At 38.2% G+C, this 19,212-nt stretch overlaps 1 protein-coding gene across 4 annotated transcripts in view; it reads left to right on the forward strand.

Moving 5' to 3' along the window:
• The first annotated feature begins 342 nt into the window (after positions 1-342).
• The window catches only part of TOPAZ1 (testis and ovary specific TOPAZ 1), a 77,991-nt gene continuing 59,121 nt past the window's right edge, over positions 343-19,212 (forward strand). For 3 of the 4 annotated variants that reach the window (XM_087430813.1, XM_087430814.1, XM_087430815.1), the window contains exons 1-4: positions 431-623; positions 1,215-3,666; positions 12,917-12,978; positions 13,702-13,829. In XM_087430813.1, the coding sequence (XP_087286939.1) occupies positions 431-623; positions 1,215-3,666; positions 12,917-12,978; positions 13,702-13,829 (2,835 nt within the window). Of the gene's footprint in view, positions 624-1,214; positions 3,667-12,916; positions 12,979-13,701; positions 13,830-19,212 lie in introns of all 4 variants that reach the window. The other variant, XM_004419583.3, reaches the window with a different exon arrangement.

Here is a 19,212-nt window from a genome sequence, read left to right on the forward strand (position 1 = left end):
TGGAAAAGGATCCCAGGAGATTTGGGGTGGAGTTAGAAGCCCATTGTCCGACAGTGGTCTTTGCGAGCAACCAGGAGTGAGGGGCAGCAGGTGGGAAACAGGGCCCTGAAACGTTCTGGGAGGTTCCGGCCTACAGGAAGGCGCGACGGCGGCCCGGGGAAAGCCCCACCACAGCCCTGCGCAGTGACTCGCCAGAGGGCGCCAGCGCAGGGGATCGCGGTCCTTCCGCCCGTTGGGCGCCGCTGTGCCCTCCCGGGCCCGGCCCGCAGGCCCCACTTCCGCTTCCGGCCCCGGGCTGAGGTGGCGGGCGGCGCCAGGCGGGGCTGAGGGCAGCAGGTTCCTGACAGCGGGAGCAGCCTTCGTGTGGCTGGTGGGCTCCTGCAAGCGGGCACGGCGGCCCCCGGCAGGCAGGGCGGTGGGCCCCGGGCGGATGCAGCGGTCGCCGCCCTCGGGCCTGGGGCGTGAAGGCGACGCGCGAGGCCCGAGGAAGCGAGGCCAGCGGCCAGGGCCTGGCGAGGCGGGAGGCTGCGGCCCTGAGGCCGGGGGGCGCGAGGAAAGCAGGCAAAAGAGGAGAATGGTGGCCCGGGCGTCTGGGAGAGAAGAAGTGGAAAGTGACCAGTCGGGTGAGGCGTCCGGGGCTGGGAAGGCCAGGGTGAGGCAGTGTGTGTGGAGGGGCCGGGGGGTCAGACGGGTATCCGAGGGGCCGGGCTTGGAAGCCGCGAAGGAGGCGGAGTTCCCTTTGCAATCCGGAAGACACAGTGAGAAAGCGCTCAGGGGTCACTCCCTTTTCTAGGCTTTGCACCTCAGCCTGCTCCACCGTTGTTTACCAATAGTTTTTAACTTGAATCTGCTTGTCTGGGCTTTACTGATGTACGTGGTTGATCAGGAGAGGGGAAAAAACAGGAATTCTCGTAACAGGTGTATGCCCCGTTAGGAGCCCTTGCTTAGAATTACGGATAAAAGGAATTCCTACTAGTGATCCATTGTGGCTAGCGTGAAATGAAGATGTTAGAGGTTATTTAGCTGCCTTAGAATTTACAGGTTTGTATGTAGTTCCCTAATAGAAATTAGGTCTTTCATTTAAAAACAAATGTATATTTCCATGCAGCTATTCAGGGAAATAAAAATGGATGGCTTCACAATTTTTTAAGTGATAATTGCTTTTTCCTCCTCAATATAAAATCTTTTCCGGTATGTTTTGTTATTTTGACCAGCCAAGGAAAAAAGAAAAGTTACTGAAGCCTCAAGTGAAGATCCACAGCCAGGGATTGACCTGGTAAGAAAGGAATCATTAACCAGTTCGGAATCTTTCCAAACAGTGGAGTGTGGTGAATTTCAAAGTATGGCTTTCTTGCACTCGTTGGGTAAGGAAGGTTTGGTAGAAGGTATTAAAAGAAGAATTCAAATTAAAAGCTTAGAAAGCCCACCTTCCAAAATAACTGAAAATAAGGCTACACAAAATATTAAGGTTGAATTCCAAGATGAACTGTACAAGAATACTTCGAAATATTCTTGTAACAGCTTGTCACCTGGAGTAGAAAATAATTCCATTTTACAATTACATGATTGCAATTGTTTCCCCCATTCCAAGGGTTGTAATGATGAAAATAACCTTGCATATAAACCAGATGGTGGATGTGTGCATGTACCAGAAAACTCTTTGAAGATGAAGAAAGAAAACCTTAGAAGTCTTGCAGATACGAGTGACACAAATAATATTCCTCAGCTTTTACAACCTGAAGAAAACTCAATGGGAGTAAATAAGTTATTGCTTGAAGGAACTGATTTATACCAGAGTAAAAATAATGGCTTGCTTTCCTGCCTTCAAAGTGAAGAAAATAAATGCCCAGTAGAGGAGAGTGATGTTGAGAGAAAACTCAGGAAAAGGATGAAAGTGTCTGAAAAAGGAGATGAAGTGCTTATTGGGATGAACTTCTCTAACGTGTATAGCAAGTCTGAGTTGGTGTTACAAGAAAACCAAACAAGTGCTGAGGGCAAAGCAGCAGAGACTTTAGAGGATAAAAAAAGTCCTTTAAAAGTTTCGAGAAAAGTAAACCATAATACCCTCTCTCCAATGGATCATTTATCAAGTCTTCCAGAAACAGGAAAAAAAACAAGTCCTGAACATCATATAAATACTATGTTTCAGACAGCTCCTGAGCCACTTTTGAAAGAAGAAACAAAGAATGCTTCAGAGCCCCTAGGTTGTAAAAGCCTAGAGCCGGAAGAGTATTTTAAGTCGATGAAAAGCTCAATAGTGAAATCACCTAGTGATTGCCATTCTATTGAAAAGAAATCTTCTCAAGAAGATGTAAGAAATGAAGCTGAAGAATCAAAGTTAAGCTGTCGCCGAACAATACCAATGACTGGTAAAAGAACTTGGCCTTGTTATTCATGTGCTAGAATATCTGCTCAGTGTTGGAAAAAGGCTTCATTGCCGCAACCAAATTACTTTGTTCCGAAGTCTCAAGAAAGCTTTAGGCCGGGTGATTTTCTTAAACACCAAACGAATCACACTCATTTAACTGACTCCAAATTATTGTTACAAAGTTCTATAACAGAAACAAACAGTGAATCTTCAAGTAAAGAAAAATTGGATTCTAATTTAAATTGTCTGTCTTCAGTCTCTGCAGTAGAACCTACTTTAATGGTTGTAAAGGAACCTATAATCAATGATGATAAAAAGATAAAGTCAGAGGAACTGAGCAGAAGTGGGTCAGAGGTAGTTTCTAATACTACTGAAGATACTCAGTTAACTAATGTGACTCAGAACTTAGGAAGTAAAAAAAAAGATAGAGGGAATTTAACAAAACTTAATGTGATGGTGGCTTCCCGGGATGGCCAGGAAGCAAATAACTCTAGGGGCAAAACTATTCATCGAAAAGCATGCGTTGCTAAGCAAACACTTGTGGTTCCAGACTTGGTTAAAATATTGAACACAGGACGGCTCACTAATTTTAAAATTCCATTGCTTAGGAATAAAACAGAAAAAAGAAAAGAAATAAATGCCAAATCATCAGAGAGAGAAGCATATAGTCCCCTAGAGCTTCTGGACAATTTATCTGGAGTGGAGGTAAGACAGAATAGAAGTAAAGAAAATTCCTCCATAGTAACTTCAGGACCTCAGTCTTTGAACATACAAAAGAGTGTAACTCCAGTGCAAGCTAGTTCTGACTCATACTGCAGTAAGAATTCCTGTAGTATTTCTCCAGGCTTTTTAAAGGAAGGTAATAATAAACCATTTAACCACATCTCTGAACCAGGCAATATTGTTGCTAATAAGGAAGCTGTTTCTCTCAGAATTGAAAATAGTGCTTTTTCTTGTGATCCTGGGTGTATAGAGAAAAGTCCTGCCTTCTGCTCTAATGAACAAGAAACATTCAAACGAGTTTCCTCTGAAGTTAATGGTAGAAAAATGACTAAGAACTTTTCAGAAGTTAAAGTGGGGTTTCCAGATATTCTTAAAGCATATGAAGATGATGTCCTCTTAATTGATGTAATTCAAGATGACCCAGACCTCTTTGGAGTCTCCAATGAAGGGGAGCTCTCATTTACTTCAGAGGTCCCCATGATAAGCCAGGAGCTCAATGTTGCTGAAGAGCACCAACCAACAGACTCCAAGCACATGGAACTTCCAGAAAAAAAAGAACCAACTGATGACTTGAGGTATGCATGTTCGAGTATGCCTTTTGGTGCAGATTGTTATTGGGGGTTTCAAAAGTGCTTTTTGCTCTTAGGTATCACTAAATTTATTCAGTAATCATTGAAGCTCCATTATTATTTTAACCCGGTTGTTTATTAAATGTAATATATTTACATATTACAGCATATTATTGCTGAGACCTGGAAATGTCGTTATGCTAAAACATAAGAGTTGAAATAGAACAAATATGTTGGAAATGTTAATGGAGCAGGTTAGCTGTTCAGAATTTAACATGGTGGTTTATAAAGTGGCTTTTTAAATTACTGAGATTGCTTCTTTCAAAAGTAGATTAAATTTATTTTTATATATTCTTTAATTATTATAAATATACATATATGCTTTTATTTCAGGCAAGTTACTTATTAAGAATAGTGCTATAGATTTTAACCCATTTTCTGTAACTTCCTTGTTAGATAAAAAATTCATTTTTCAGGGAACAGAAGAGCCTTGGAAAGGTTTAAAGTAATTAGGACTTGAGAGTAGAATCAAAAGTTAAACTAATTTTCAAAGCATAAAATTTCTTTCATGGTTTTACTTTTAAGTTGATGGTTTTAAGTGATAATTTAGCCCCAAAAGAGGGCAAGTTTGCCTGAGGCAACTTTAAATGGAGCCAAGTAGTAATCTTCATGCTCAGGAACTTGATCTATTGTGGTTGGCCCAAATTTTATTTACTATTTTGTCATATTTTACTAAACTTTTATAATTCTTCAAGCTCTAAGTTATACTTGTATGTTACAATACTTGAGTATGAGAATATTTTGTGAACAGACTCAAAAGGAAACATGAAAACACTTTCTACTAAGATTCAGTGGTACGTGACTTAAATTTCTTTGATATTTATAAATTTTAGTTAACTTTTGTGATATCATATTCTTCTTGATGTTCTTAGTGATTCTATGTGTCAAACGGAGGACTAAGAGCTTTATTATTTATTTTTAACGATATAATGAGGTAGGGTGGTAACCTGCCCATTTTGAAGATGGAAAAAATAAAGATGACGAGTTGTCACTTGTCCAGGGTCATACGGCTAATAACAGAATCTGAATTTGAGCTCAGGCTTGTCTTACTTTAAAATTAGTGGTTAAGAGCTTGACCTTTATCTGACCCAGGTTTTTGAATCTTCTCCTTGCCACCTAATAACTGTGTGACCTTTAGGCAAATTATTTTACCTTATCTGTAAAAAGGGAAGGTACTTGCCTCAGGATTGTGAGGATTAAATCAAAGAGTGGATGGGAAAGGTCTTAGCATAGCACTGGGAGAGTAGTAAGGGCTCAATAAAACGTGGTTATTTAAGGTAATTTTAACTCTTGTTATACCATGCTTCCTTTGAGGAGTACAAAGGGAAATTAGAGCAAATCCTGCATTCAAGAGCAAACATCTCTATTACCTGACAAGATGTTGATAATGAGCTACAACCAAAGGTAGAAAGAGAGAAATGTGAATTGGCCAGGAAGTTTGTTTTTTATTCTTTTTTTTTCTCTTAGAATAATGACTGATTTTGTAAAAACGATACATATTCATTATATTAAAAGTGTAAAAGGGGGAGAATCCCACCACCCAGAATAACAAATTAATTGCTAACAATTTGTATTCATCATTCCAGACATCTACCTAGGTATTTACATGGATATAATTTTAGAAAAATTGGATCATGCCATTTTTTTAGTAAAAACATTTAATCTTATTTATACTTAATTGGGGGGAGGGGAGATAAAAATGAAACTAAAGGAATTGCTGAATCAATATATGTCTCTACCACAAGAAATTAGTTCCTAGAGGGCTCTGTCAAGTTAATAAGAAAGATTATTTAAAAGTTTGAGTTTTGTTATCATGACTTTTAAAAGTTGTGTTCTAACTTCAGACAGCAGCATTTGCTTTCCTGACATGAAAGATGAACATGTCAGTACACATTCCCTTTTTCTCCCAATCTTGCCCCCCACATTTTTGTTAAAATTTTTTTGTTTTATATTGTTAATCCTTGTGCTGTTTATATTCTCTTCAATAATCTGAATTCCCAGAGACTTTTGCTCTTAGTTCTGTATTTAAACTGATTCAGTCCTTACCACCAATCCTTTTTACTTTCCTCTAATCTTGACTATTTTGATTGATTTCTTAGTTGGCTAGATTTCAGAGCAATTTTTTTTTCAAGAAGGGTTCATGATTGCTGTGTTCCCTAAGATCTTGTGTATGTAGAATGACTGTTGTCTAAGGGGAAATTGGGTGTAAAATTCTTAGTTTACATTTTTCCTCCTTAGAACTGTGTAGTCATTCCTCCCTGCTTTCTGGCTTTGAGTGTTGTAAAGTGGAAAAGTCAGGCCAAACTAATTCTCCACTGCCCCTCTCTATACTGCTTTCTTTTTTTTCTTTTTCCTTCCTGCTTTCTGTTTTGGGATTGGGAATTATGTATCAGTTTTTCCTGGACAAGGTGAACCATTTTGGTTTTCAGTATCAAATTTACTTCAGATAATTATTCTATTATTGTCTTTGAACTTCATTTCCCTTCACTTCAAAAGGACCAATTATACTTTTATTGGCTCTTCTTTTTCTTTCCTATCTGCTTCTGAAATTTTGGTTTTTAAATGAACTTGGAATTTTCCTCAGTAGTAATGTTAATATTTTCTTTTTTTTCCTGCACTGGAAATACCAATTTTACAGTCATCCACAGTGCTAGGATAAACCTTAACAGGGAAAAATGGAAGCATGATAACCAGAAGGTCTGCTAATAGTTGCACAGAAAGTTGTTAATGGTTCTAGAACTAAATGAAGCTTAAAATATAATTTCAAATTTCACCTCTGTTCCTTTTACCAATCAACTGCTAGTTTATATATTCCTTTTTCTTCAATCTAAGACACTAAGAGGTTGGAGCCTATTAGAATGAGTTTCTATTTTACAGGAATAGAAATTAAAGATGGGAAGATTAGATATTGTCTGAAGCTCTGGACTGCCTCTTACTGCAAAAACAGGTAGACAAACCTGAGTTGATTTAATTGTTAGGGGAAGTATTCTCAGACCTGGTTAGGGAGAATTTGTAAAGTGGTTAAGTTATGTTAGAATGCTTATTCATTGTCGATCTCCACAGTGGGGAAAATCTATATTAAAATCCAAAGCATTAGAAGCATATTAGAACTAATTCACTAAGACTTGAACTGATAAGCTTAGAAATGTATGATGGGTGGAATTGGTAAAACTTTTGAATTAGCCTGTAAGTATAGTTGGAGATCCAAGAATGTCTCTAACAGTCGGTGCTGGACAGTTCATCTTTACTAGGACATAGGATTATCTTCAATCACAATTTTATTATATGCTAAAACATCAGTTGAGTGATATTATACAGTGGATCATTGAGATTTTAAGAATCTGCCAAATATTCAAGGGAATTACTATATAACTAGGGGGGAAAAACCTAACATGTTGGAAACAAAAATATGTAAACTGAGGTACTAAGAATACTAGTAGTATGTAAAAGAGCGATGAAAGGGAATCTTGGAAAAGCCAAAATTTGTACAGATCCTTGAAATTTGGATTGATTTAGATTGACAAAGGGGAAGAAGGAAAAAAGTTTGGTGGGGGAAGAAAAATAATGAAAATGTAAGCAAAAGATAAATATGAATATGGTTGTGTAGGGCATTTTGATTATGAAGCATTTCCCAACTCCTTCAGGGAGTAGTAGGAGCCCTTCTCTGTTCCCATAGCGCCTTTTGCTGCCTCACTTATGGCACTGATTTCATGATAATATAGTTTACATCTCTCTCACCTGCTAAATTGTTGGATTTCTTGAGGGTAGGAAATGTCCATGTCTCATTTACCTTTGTAAACTCAGTCCCTCATACATTGAGGGAGTGGAGAGAATTAACGTTTCAATTCCTACTATATTGTAGGCTATTTCTCAAGCATCTAGATTAGAATATATGTAAATGGAGACAGTGGATCCTTTCTTTCTAAAGCAAATAAATGTTGAAGAATAGTGGGAAATAAGATTTGATAAGTAGGGTGATGCCAGATTAAGAAAGTTGGAAAGACATCAAAATTTGAACTCAGTACAGAATTGATGCTGGTGATCAGTGAGGAGCAGTTATAGCGCCTTTGCGACTTGGACTTAAATCCATAAAGAGCCATTGTACATTCTGGAGCTGGTAAATAATAAACACAGATTTCTAGGGGGAAAAATTCCTGGCACCAATGCCCAGAAAATAAAAGCCTACCACTTTTGCCCAGGTTTGTGAATCCCATTAGACCCATGTCTAGCATGGATCTGTTCTGGGCAAATTATGTCGTCTCAAGTAATCAACCCCACTTACTTTCTCAGGATCTGATTTAACCTCAGTTTGTTTCCCAAGAGATTGGTCTTCTAGAGTAGAGTCGTGTAATCACCACGAAAAAAACAGGTTTCTTCTAAAAGTAAAGGTCATTCTCCTGCTCTCATGTATTTAGATTCCTTGGCCTGCCTTTCAAGAGGCTTACCTTGCTCCATTCTCCCTTTTCGCAGAATATCTGAGGCACTCTAACTATAGTGCAAAATTTTACACTTAATTGTAAGAACTAATATTTGGTGTCTACCCTATGCTAGATAAATTATTTATATTATTGCACTTAGTGGAACAATTCTGAGGTTGAAACTGGCCCTATTTAAAACTGAGCCAAAGTAATTAACTTTCCAGAAGATACACAGCTAGTAAGTATCACAGCTGGGATCTGAACCCAGGGCAATCTGCTCCAAAGTCTGTCTCCTCTCCCCAAAACAGCATGCTGGAAGAGTGGCATTTTCGTTCTTTGTATAGCTTTAATTTGATTACTCTACAGACTGACACAGAACGTTATTTTACTTTTGATCCCTTTCCTCTCTCATCTCTTCCTCCCCTTTAAAGTAGCAGGTGGGGCAGTATGAACAAGTGTCATTCTGATTTTTACTTTTTTCTCTTTTGAGCCACGTAAGCCGTTGTTTCTTGTCTTTGCTGGAATATATGGTATTGTACTTGATGGAGTAATCATTTGTAATATCAGGAGACCTAGCACCTCACAGCATGGCCTCGGGCTAGGGAAACTGGCCCAGTGAATTGGATACTGCAATATTTCTCTACTTTTGGCCACTGCTGTCTGCAGAATAAGTGCCCTAGTAAATTTGTGGCAGTCCGTTTCAGAAACAGAGTATGTGAATGTGTAAATAAATGAACATTAACCACAGTCAGCTAGTTAGCATCTGAAAAGGAGTAATAACATTCTGAATTTTTCTTGGGCCATAGTTTTCAACCTTGCTCTGCTAGTAATTATTCTAGAGCAGTTATCTTCAAACCTTTTTGTCAATTACCTGTGGTACAGATACATTTTACATTACAGTCCAGTACATACTTAGGAATATGTGAAACAATAGATTTACAAAAACTATATTTTCCTTACTACAGGTGATGTAGTAACATCGTTTGTATTTTATTCTGTTTTATTAAAAAAAGTCCTGGGGCCAGCCCAGTGGCGCAGGCGGTTAAGTGCGCACGCTCTGCTGTGGCGGCCAGGGGTTCACAGGTTCGGATCCCGGGCATGCACCGATGCACCGCTTGGCAAGCCATGCTGTGGCAGCGTCCCATATAAAGTAGAGGACAGTGGGCATGGATGTTAGCCCAGGGCCGGTCTTCCTCAGCAAAAAAAGAGGAGGATTGGCAGATGTTAGCACAGGGCTGATCTTGCTCACCAAAAAAAAAAAGTCCTGGTTGAAACCCATTAAATTTCATCATCCCCTTGAAAAATGCTCTGGTAGAGGATGAATTTGATGTAATCTGTGTAGTTCCTCGGAAGCCTCTTATTCCCCTCTCCTTTTTGCTCGGATCTCTTTGCTTCTCTGTGCTTCTGTAGCCTCACCCAAATCTGTTTCTGTTTCTCTCCTTTCCTCCTTCTACCCTTCATTTTTTTCACTTTTCACTCCATCAAGGCAGAACTAGAATGTTCCACTCCAATACAAAACTAAAATATTTATGTGGATTACAATTTTGCTTACTTTATTATTTTTTGTTTAATTTAGGTGAATTCAACCTCTCTGTTGTCTCAAATTCAAAACAAAACTAAATTACTTCTAACAAGAGTGGCATGTGCAATTTTACCTTCCTTGTAAGTTAGTTATTCATGGTAAAAAGTTTCTCACACTTATAAACTGTACCAGCAGTATTAAAAATACTATCTTAATACTTTGAAATTAAAGCAATACACTTGCTATACCCATTTATGTTTTTTATTTTGTTTTGTTTTTTCAGGAATATCCTCCTGTGTGTCTGGAGCTATACCTATTTATGAATGAAACCACAGAAACATCCCTCAATTCTTCTTGATATATTGAGTCACTTAATTCTATTCATGCTATTACCTTAATATCTCTCACGGTTTTTCCTTCCTCTCAATTCTCACTGCTACTATCTTATTCATCTTTCTCCTAGCATATTGTAATGAGCTCCTGGTTAATCTTCTTGAACTCTGTTAGTATATCCTTCTCCATAGTAATATTCTGAAATAGAAAGTGATCTGCTAGTGACTGCTTACAGTGTTTTAGTCGCTTTTAGCCACCTGAAGATAGAGTCTAAATTGTTTGGCATTGGTTTTTAAGGCTCTTTAGTGGCTCTGTATCCATTCTCTCTTTGACAACTATGGTGGTGGGGGGACAGAGAAAGTGGGGTGAAAGGCTAATAAAAGATAAGCACAGCAAGCAACTCACTGTTTCCATAGTATGTCATGTACTTGAATCCTTTTGCATATGTTTCTTTATCTAGAAGTCCCTTTCTTTTCATTCAGTTATCCTTCAAATCACATCTGAGGTGTTATTCTAGGGATTTTCTCCTTTAGTTCTCTTGGCATGTATCTCAGTATATTATGTCTGCTTGTATGTGAGCCTCTCCCTACACTGGGAGTTACTAGACAGGAGAGAAGCATCTTCATTTGGGTCTCCCTAGTGTCTGGCCAGGAGAATGTTAGGTGCTGAGTATATGGAGAGCAACTAGACACACATGGGCCTTGTCCTCACCGAGCTTTTAGTCTATCAAGGGAGGCAAATAATTAAGCAAATACAATAAAATATGATGGGAGATGTGCAAGATGTTAAAGGCTTCCTGGTCAAAGTGACATTCAGGATGAACACTGAAGGATGAATAAGAATTAGCCAATAGGTGAACAAAAGTGACTAGAATTTTGTCATAGACAGGAGGAATAGGCTATATGAAGGCCCACACGGAAGAGCATGTCACAACTGAGAAACAGAAACAACGTCCCATGGCTTAGAGTTCAAATGGCAAGAAATGAAGCTACAGAATGTGCAGAAAGCTCAGTCATGCAGGGCTTTACAAATAGGATGACCTAGCATTTATCTTCTGAATTGCAAAACTTTTGAGAGAGAAATGGGGAGCTATTAATAATTAATCTGCCAGGATAACAGGCATAAACACCATCCTAGATAAACTAGAATTCATGAGTTTGAACTTTATCCTAAGAGCATATAGGGATTCACTGAAGGACTTTTAAGCAGAGAGAGAATTTGATCAGATTTACATTTTAAAAATTATTACATCTCTGGTGTGGAGAATAAGTTGGCAAGGAGCTGTTTTAATGATTAGACCAAAAGGACATGGTGACTTCAAACAGAAATGGGAGTGGATTTGAGAGAGGTTTAGGAAGTGAAGATTGATTAATCAAATGGAGGGGAGGCCAGAGGTGGGAGTTAAGGATGATACCTGGTTTCTCTCTTATTTCAAAGAGAGGCATTACACTCCTCTGACACAGAGGGGCAGGACTGGGGAGAGGTGCTGGTCATGAGGTCAAATTTAGGCATGTTGAGTTGGGGAGACCTTTGAAATACTGAAATGGAGATATTCTAGTAGACAGATATGAGTCTAAAGAGGTATGAATTGGGGGAGGTATGAATTTGCATATGTATGTGTCTTCTGTTGTATTATTTTCCCATTTAAACTATATACTTCTGATTGTTTGTAGGGTTTATGTTAGGGGAAAAATACCTCATGTTTTCCAAAGACTTCAAAGAATTGTATATATAAAACGTTTTGTTTAGTGTTCCTCTTTCTTGGCTAGGAAGTAAGCCTTAACTAATGAGCACTTATAGAACGGTAACATAGGTTTAATAAACAAGTTTATTAAATGAATAAATGGTGGGATTATGGGTGTTTATTATATTTTATTCTATGTACTTTCATGTATTTTTGTCTAAGTTTCTAAAAATGGAAGTGTTTGGTCATTTGTTTTTGAGTGGCTCCTATAGATGTAGTTTTCATTTGTTGAGCCTATGCTATTGGTTTTGAGAACATTTTATCTTATTTAATCCTCACAATAACCTCGTCGGTAGGTGGTATTCTCATTTTACAGATATGGTTAGCCTCAAAGAAGTTAAATAATGTTGACAAAGTTGACACAGTAAGTGGCAGAACAATATTTGAACCCAGGTTGGTCTAGCTCTGATCTCCATAGCCTTAACTTTTTTTTTTTTTTTTTTTGTGAGGACGATCAGCCCTGAGCTAACATCCATGCCAATCCTCCTCTTTTTGCTGAGGAAGACCGGCCCTGAGCCAACATCTGTTGCCAATCCTCCTCCTTTTTTTTTTCCCTTTTTCTCCCCAAAGCCCCAGTAGATAGTTGTATGTCGTAGTCGCACATCCTGCTAGTTGCTGTATGTGGGACACGGCCTGAGCATGGCCGCACAAGAGGTGTGTCGTTGCACACCCAGGATCTGAACCCGGGCCGCCAGTAGCGGAGCACATGCACTCAACAGCTAAGCCACAGGACTGGCCCCTCCATAGCCTTAACTTTTAGACCATGTGTTGTCTTCAGAGACTACAAAAAAGACCTCACACTGCCCTCAAACTGTCTTCCTTTTGCATTGGCAGTAAGACATACACATACATGCTTGAGAGTAGAAATTAAACATTATCTTGTATTGGTGTAATACTTCAAAATTTTTTTAAATGCTTGGTGTGGGTCATCAGGCTCTCTCTGAAAAACAAAGTTTGAATGGCAGCACTCCCTAACAGTTGTGGCACATGTGATTAAAGAACCAAATGAGGAATCTACTTGAGTGTGCTGTGTTCTGAGTCCCAGTACAGTACTGTGTCCTTGGAGGACTTGAGCTGATGTTTACCAGCTGCTAAAGCTGGTATTATATAATGTGTAGAGAAGCGATAGTTCTGCATAGACTATGTTATAATGTTTAAGCTCTGTTTGCTTTATAATAGAGAACTTCCTGTACTGGATCCTGGATTCATGAAGTCAGAGATCTGTGCTTTCTTGTCAGCAGGTAAAATTTGACATTTTCAGAATATGCAATATAAAAAGAAGTATCTTTTTATATCTCTATTCAGGCCTAGTCAAAATAAATTCATTAAAATAGGAAGCTTTTCATTTTAGAGTCTGTTAACCATATGTTTTACAGTTTGTCAGTTTTTCTCAGTTTTAATTGCCTGGTTGGCAGATCAGATTTTGAGAAATTTTCCATTTGATTATATAATAAATAACTTTGTTAAGCTTTATCTACAAAAGATAGATAATTGACGGCAATTTTTATAGCCTTATTTTGAAATTGAAATATATATTTAAGCTTTACCACATGTTAAATCTGAGTCCTTTTTAAATTTTTTTTATAATTAATAGCTAATCATAAGTTTAAATATATGGATCTTTATTTCACAGGAAATAACTTAATTTGAAAGTTAATTTTACTTTGGCTTTTGAGTTTTAAAAATATATTGAAAGTAGCTGGATATGGTCAAGAAATTTTCTTAAGTTTATCTTGATATGTCGTAGTTTTGCTTTACTACCAATTCTTTTTATACTATATAATGGAGTTATTTTGATAGAGAGGGAGGAATAATTGTGTGATTTGCTGAAAACTCTATTTCATATTTGTTACATTGGACTTTAAAAGAGTCTCTGTATTCTAACTCATTTTTAGAACTATCTTTGAATGACTTGGTTATTTTGTTGTTTAAAGTTTCTACAGTTGAATATTATTTCTTTTCAGCAAATGAGATAAAGCATGATTTCAAAGGTGCAAACATTTCTTTAGGAGAAGTGACTAATGAGATCTCTGAAAATGAAAAACTGGGAGACTTCAGTGAACACATAAAAAGTTCAGACTTGGATGAAAAGGTACTAGGGAATCTTTAGCATTTTCTTGTTTCTTGGTTTATAGTGGTAGTACAGAAATTCATCTCAACAGTGCTGTCAGGTGACAAGTGTTAACTCCTTTTTATTGAGTAAAAGAATCACACAGTCCTGGCTCTGGGATATATTGCTTGATGCTTTGCATAAGCATAGTATTAACAGAGTTTCCCTTGTCTAGGAAAACAGGGTACTGTTTAATTATATATTTAGCATTTTTTTAGTATCCTGAAAAATTAAAAAACCTCAAACCTGTATAAGTCTTTCTAAATTGTTACATATTTTCCTGCCTCATTAAACACAAAGTACTGAATATCATTGGATCTTTGAAATTTTAGAATATCATAGTACCTTAGGGCTATGAATATAAACATCAGTTATTCAACCACAGACGTAGAAGGCATAGGAATTGTCACTAAACCTAACTTGATGGTGGAACATACCACTGGTGTATGATATGGGGAAAATTTGAGGTATCAAGTTTGTTCTGTCTTCTGCCAGATAATGTGTATGATTGTCTTAACCTTTTGCATAATTAGGCAACTATTTAATATTTTCGTCATCCTTATTCCTCCTGATTCATCCTCACAGCTAACAACCTAGTTTCCTACTTCACCAAGAAAATTGAAGTAATTAGAAAGGAACTTCTTAAGTTCCCACCAATACATTAGCTCACCTACCTGCATCTGCTCCCAAAACTCCAGCTTCTCTTCTATTACAGTGGATGAACTAGCCAAGGCTTTTCCCTCCACCTGTGTGCTAGAGTCCATCTCCTCTCTCTCTTAAAATATTACTCCAGTAATTTAACATATTTAACATATAAATGTGCATTTCTCCCATCTTCAAACAAAAAAACCCTTTCAGGTCCCATGTTCCTTTTCAGCTGTCATCCTATTTCTCAAAAGTCTTGTCTGTATCCACTATCTCCCTTTCTCTCCTCCGGTTCTCTTGAACTCATTCCAAAGATATTCACCTTCACCTCCACCAAAACTACCCTTCTTAAACTCTCCAATGACCTCCTTGTTGCTGAATCTAATGGACATATCTCAGTCTTAATCTGACTTAACCTATCAACCGTATTTGACACAATTGATCACTCTTTCCTTGAAACACTTTTTTCACTTGACTTCCATAAACATGCTTGCCTGGTTTACTTTCTGCCTTTCTGTCTGCAACTTCCCAGTTGATTTTGCTGGTCTCTCCTGATCTCCCTGACCTCTACATATAGGAGTGACCCAGAGCCTAGACCATGAATCTGTTCTTTTTTCCTCTCTAGATTTGCTCCTTAGATGGTCTCATCTAACCTCATTGCATTAATTACCATCTGGGTGCTAAGACTCTCAAATTAATCTCTCCAGCTCAAGCTTCTTCTCTGGCCTGCAGACCTTTATGTCTAGTTGCCTACCTGATTTTTCCACTTGGATGTCCAATTAGGCGTCTCAAACATAACATGTTCAAAACTGAACTCTTGTTATATGTTGCTACCCCTACCACAGACCAGCTCTTTCTGTCATCTTCTTCTTCTCTCTTAATGGCAGCTCTATCCTTTATAATTACTCAGGCTCAAAACCTTGAATTTTCTTACATTTTCTCACACTCCATATCCAGACGTAAGGAAATCCTGCTGGCTTTACCTTCAGATGTTGTCTAGAAACTGTCTATTTTTCATCACCCGCACCAACACCATACAGGCCCAGGCTAATATCAGCTCTTGCCTGAATTATTGCAGTAGCCTCCTGACAGATCTCCTGCTTCTAACCTTGTCCTCTTGTAGTTTATTCTCAACACAGCGTAAGTTAGACCGTGTCATTCTTCTGCTTCAAACTCTCCAATGGCTTCTAATGTCATTCAGATTTAAAGCCAAAGTCCTTACCGTAACCTCCAAGACCCTGTATCTGTTCCCTATACCCCTTCCCCCCTTGTTACCTCTCTGATCTCTTCTGCTACTCTCCTTATCCATTTCACTCTGACTGCACTAGCCTCCTTGCTGTTCTTGGAACATACCAGACTTTCTCCCACTTCACAGCCTTTGCCCTTGCCATTTTATCTACCTGGAATGTTCTTCTTCTGAAAAACAGTACGGCTGGTTCTCTTATTTCCTTCACATCTTTACTCAAACTTTATGTTCTCAGAGAGACCTTCCCCAGCCATCCAACCTAAATTTTCAATGTTCTCCCTTCTCCCAACATTTCATATCCCCCTTTCTTGTACTTATCATGATCTAACATCCTGTATATTTACTTATTTATGTTTGTATCCTCCACTAGAATGAAACTCCATGAAGGCAAAGATTTTTGTCCATTTTGCTTGCTACTGAATCTCTAGCACCTAGAGCAGTGGCTGATACAGAGTAATAACAAATAATTGTTGAATGAATATTGAATGTGAACCTCATTTGAAAATATTCTTTGAGTGCTGGAAGTGTCCTGTAACACGAATAAAAATCTCACAAAGTGCTTACTTAATGGTTTGATGATGATAACAGCCATTGTGTATTGAGCCTTTATTAAATGCCAGCTGGCCACTGCTGAACACCTAGCACTGGTTATCACATTTTATCCCTATAATGTAGTGAGTGCTGTTCAGGAGTCCCCAAGACTACCCTCAGGTTCAGTGATTTGCTAGAACAACTCACAGAGGTTAGCAAAGCTGTTATACTGGAGGTTACAGTTTGTTACGGTGAAAGAACACAGATTAAAATCAGCAAATGAAAGAGTCACATAGGGCAGGGTCTAGGAGAAGCCAGGCACAAACTTCCAGTTGTCCTCTCCCAGTAGAGTCGTGTGGACTACTTGCTTCACCCAGCCATGATGTGTGGCAACACACAGAATATTGTCAGCCAGAGGAGCTTACCCAAGCCCTGGTCAGGGTTTTTATTGGGGTTGGTCACATATGCATGGCTGAACACCTGCATGGCTGACTTTAGTCACTCAGTCTCCAGACCATCCAAAGGTCAAGCTGATACCACATGGCCCAAGGCCCCCACCATAAATCGCATTGTTAGCATAGGTCCTCTGGAGTGGCCAAAGACCCCCTACCATAAATTACACATTGTTAGCCTACACTATCTGGTCCCAGACCCCAGGTAAACAAAGACACACTTATCAGGCAGCATATTCCAAGGGCTTAGAAGTTACCTCCCAGGAGGAAGTCAGACGTTTAATGTATAGTTTGTAGACAACCCGGACTTGCTGAGTTAATCCTTTACTGCACATGAGATGTGTACTGTTATTTTCTTTTACAGATAAAGAAACTGAGACTTAGACTCAGTATCTTGTCCCAGGTCACACAGCAGAGTCCCTTAACTCTACAGCAAAGGTCAGCAAGCCTTTTCTTTAAAGGACTAGATCATAAATACCTGTATGGCTTTGTAGGCCATAGGGTTGCTATTGCAACTGTTCAACTCTGCCATTGTAGCAAGAAAGAAGCCATACACAATATGTAAACAAATAGCGATTGCTTTGTTCAGATGTCTTTATTTACAAAAACAGGCAGCCTGCAGGCCGTAGCTTGCCAACCCTTACTCTAAAGTATTAAAAAAGAAAAGAAACAGTTTGTACTCTATTCTGCTTAAAGCTGAGGAAAAGATTTAATCCATTCACTCCTGCAAGGATAGATTTTAGGAGATGTTTGTCAGAATTCACTGAGTTCTTAATACTATAAATATTTTAAAGATATGGACTATTTTCAATATTAGCTCTTTTAAAAATAATCCAAAAAATTGTTCAGCTTCTTCCTACTATGGTAAGATTTCTTGGATTTGTTTAAGGGGAGAGGGATGATACATTTTTACTTATACCATGGTAAGCTTCAAAGTACCAACTCTTTAGAAAATACATGACCTAGTCAATAATATTTGTCTTAAGATATCTGTCCCCCAAATTTGGGAGTTAATAAACTTGATCCATTTCTCTCCTACCTTACATTTTAGTAATAACTTTTCTGCATTTATATATGGTTTTCTGTGAATTTGTAGAAATGCTTCCTTATTGATCTTTTTGATCTTTATAATATAATAAAGATCTTTTTAATCTTTATAATATAATCAAATTGATCTTTTATATATATATTATATATATTCTATCTTTTTCAGAGACCTTATTTTTTCTTTCTTCTGTGTATTAGTTATAGCCAGAATCCATACATAATAATTTTTAGGTTTATCATGGTAGTAATTGCTTAATGATTCTAGTTTTGAGCCCCAGATAGTTTAAATACAAGTGTACTTTTTTTTTTAACTTTTTATTCTGAAATAATTGTAGATTCACAGGAAGTTGCAAAAGTAGTACAGAGAGGACCTGGGTACTTTTCGCCTAGTTTTCCCCATGATTACATCTTTTTTTGTGTGTGAGGAGGACTAACCCTGAGCTAACATCTGATGCCAATCCTCTCCTTTTTTCTTGAGGAAGATTGGCCCTGAGCTAACATCTGTGCCCATCTTCCTCTACTTTATATGGGATGCTGCCACAGCATGGCTTAACAAGCGGTGCGTTGGCACGCACCTGGGATCCGAACCTACGAACCCCGGGCCACCGAAGCGGAGCGCACGCACTTAACCGCTTGTGCCACCAGGCCGGCCCCAACCCTATGATTACATCTTAAAGTACAATATCAGAAGCAAGAATTTGATATTAGTACAGTGAGTGTATGTAGCTCTGTGTATTTTATCAAGTGTGTAGGTGTTTATAGCTACCACTGTAATCAAGATAAAGAATTATTCCATCACTATAAAGATCTCCCTCTGCTACCCCGTAGTCACACCTCCCTCCCTTCCCCTAACATCCCTAACCTTAACAATCATTAATCTGTTCTCCATCTCTGTAATTTTGGTATATTGAAATAAATGTAGATTCACGGGAGGAGGCTAGAAGATTATTAAGATTATTACTATTCCAAAAGAACTGGCTTTGGATTTTATTGATTATTTTTCTCTCTTGCTTTGTTGTTTTCTATGTCACTGATTTCTGCTCTGATCATTATTTTCTCCTTTTTTCTGCTTACTTTGTATTTAATTGGCTTTTAATTGTAGTTTCTTAAGGTTGTAGCTGAGGTCATTGACTTGAAACATTCATTATTTTTCTAAGAGTCATTTAGTGCTATAAATTTATCCATAAATACTGCTTTAGCAGCATCCCACGTTTCTTTTAATTTTGAGATAATTATAGATTCACATGCAGGTGTAAGAAATATAGAGAGAGCTCATGTACCCTTTACCTAGTTTCCCCCAATGGTAACATTGCAAAACTATCATACAATATCACAACCAGAATATTAGCATTAATACAGAATAGATACAGAACATTTCCATCGCCACAAAGATCCCTCATGTTGCCCCTTTGTAGCCATGCCTACTTCCTTTCCTCCTACCCCT

The sequence above is a fragment of the Ceratotherium simum genome, chromosome 5 (genome assembly GCF_057802395.1).
Source record: "Ceratotherium simum simum isolate JZ-2026a chromosome 5, ASM5780239v1, whole genome shotgun sequence".
NCBI classification, from domain to species: domain Eukaryota; kingdom Metazoa; phylum Chordata; class Mammalia; order Perissodactyla; family Rhinocerotidae; genus Ceratotherium; species Ceratotherium simum.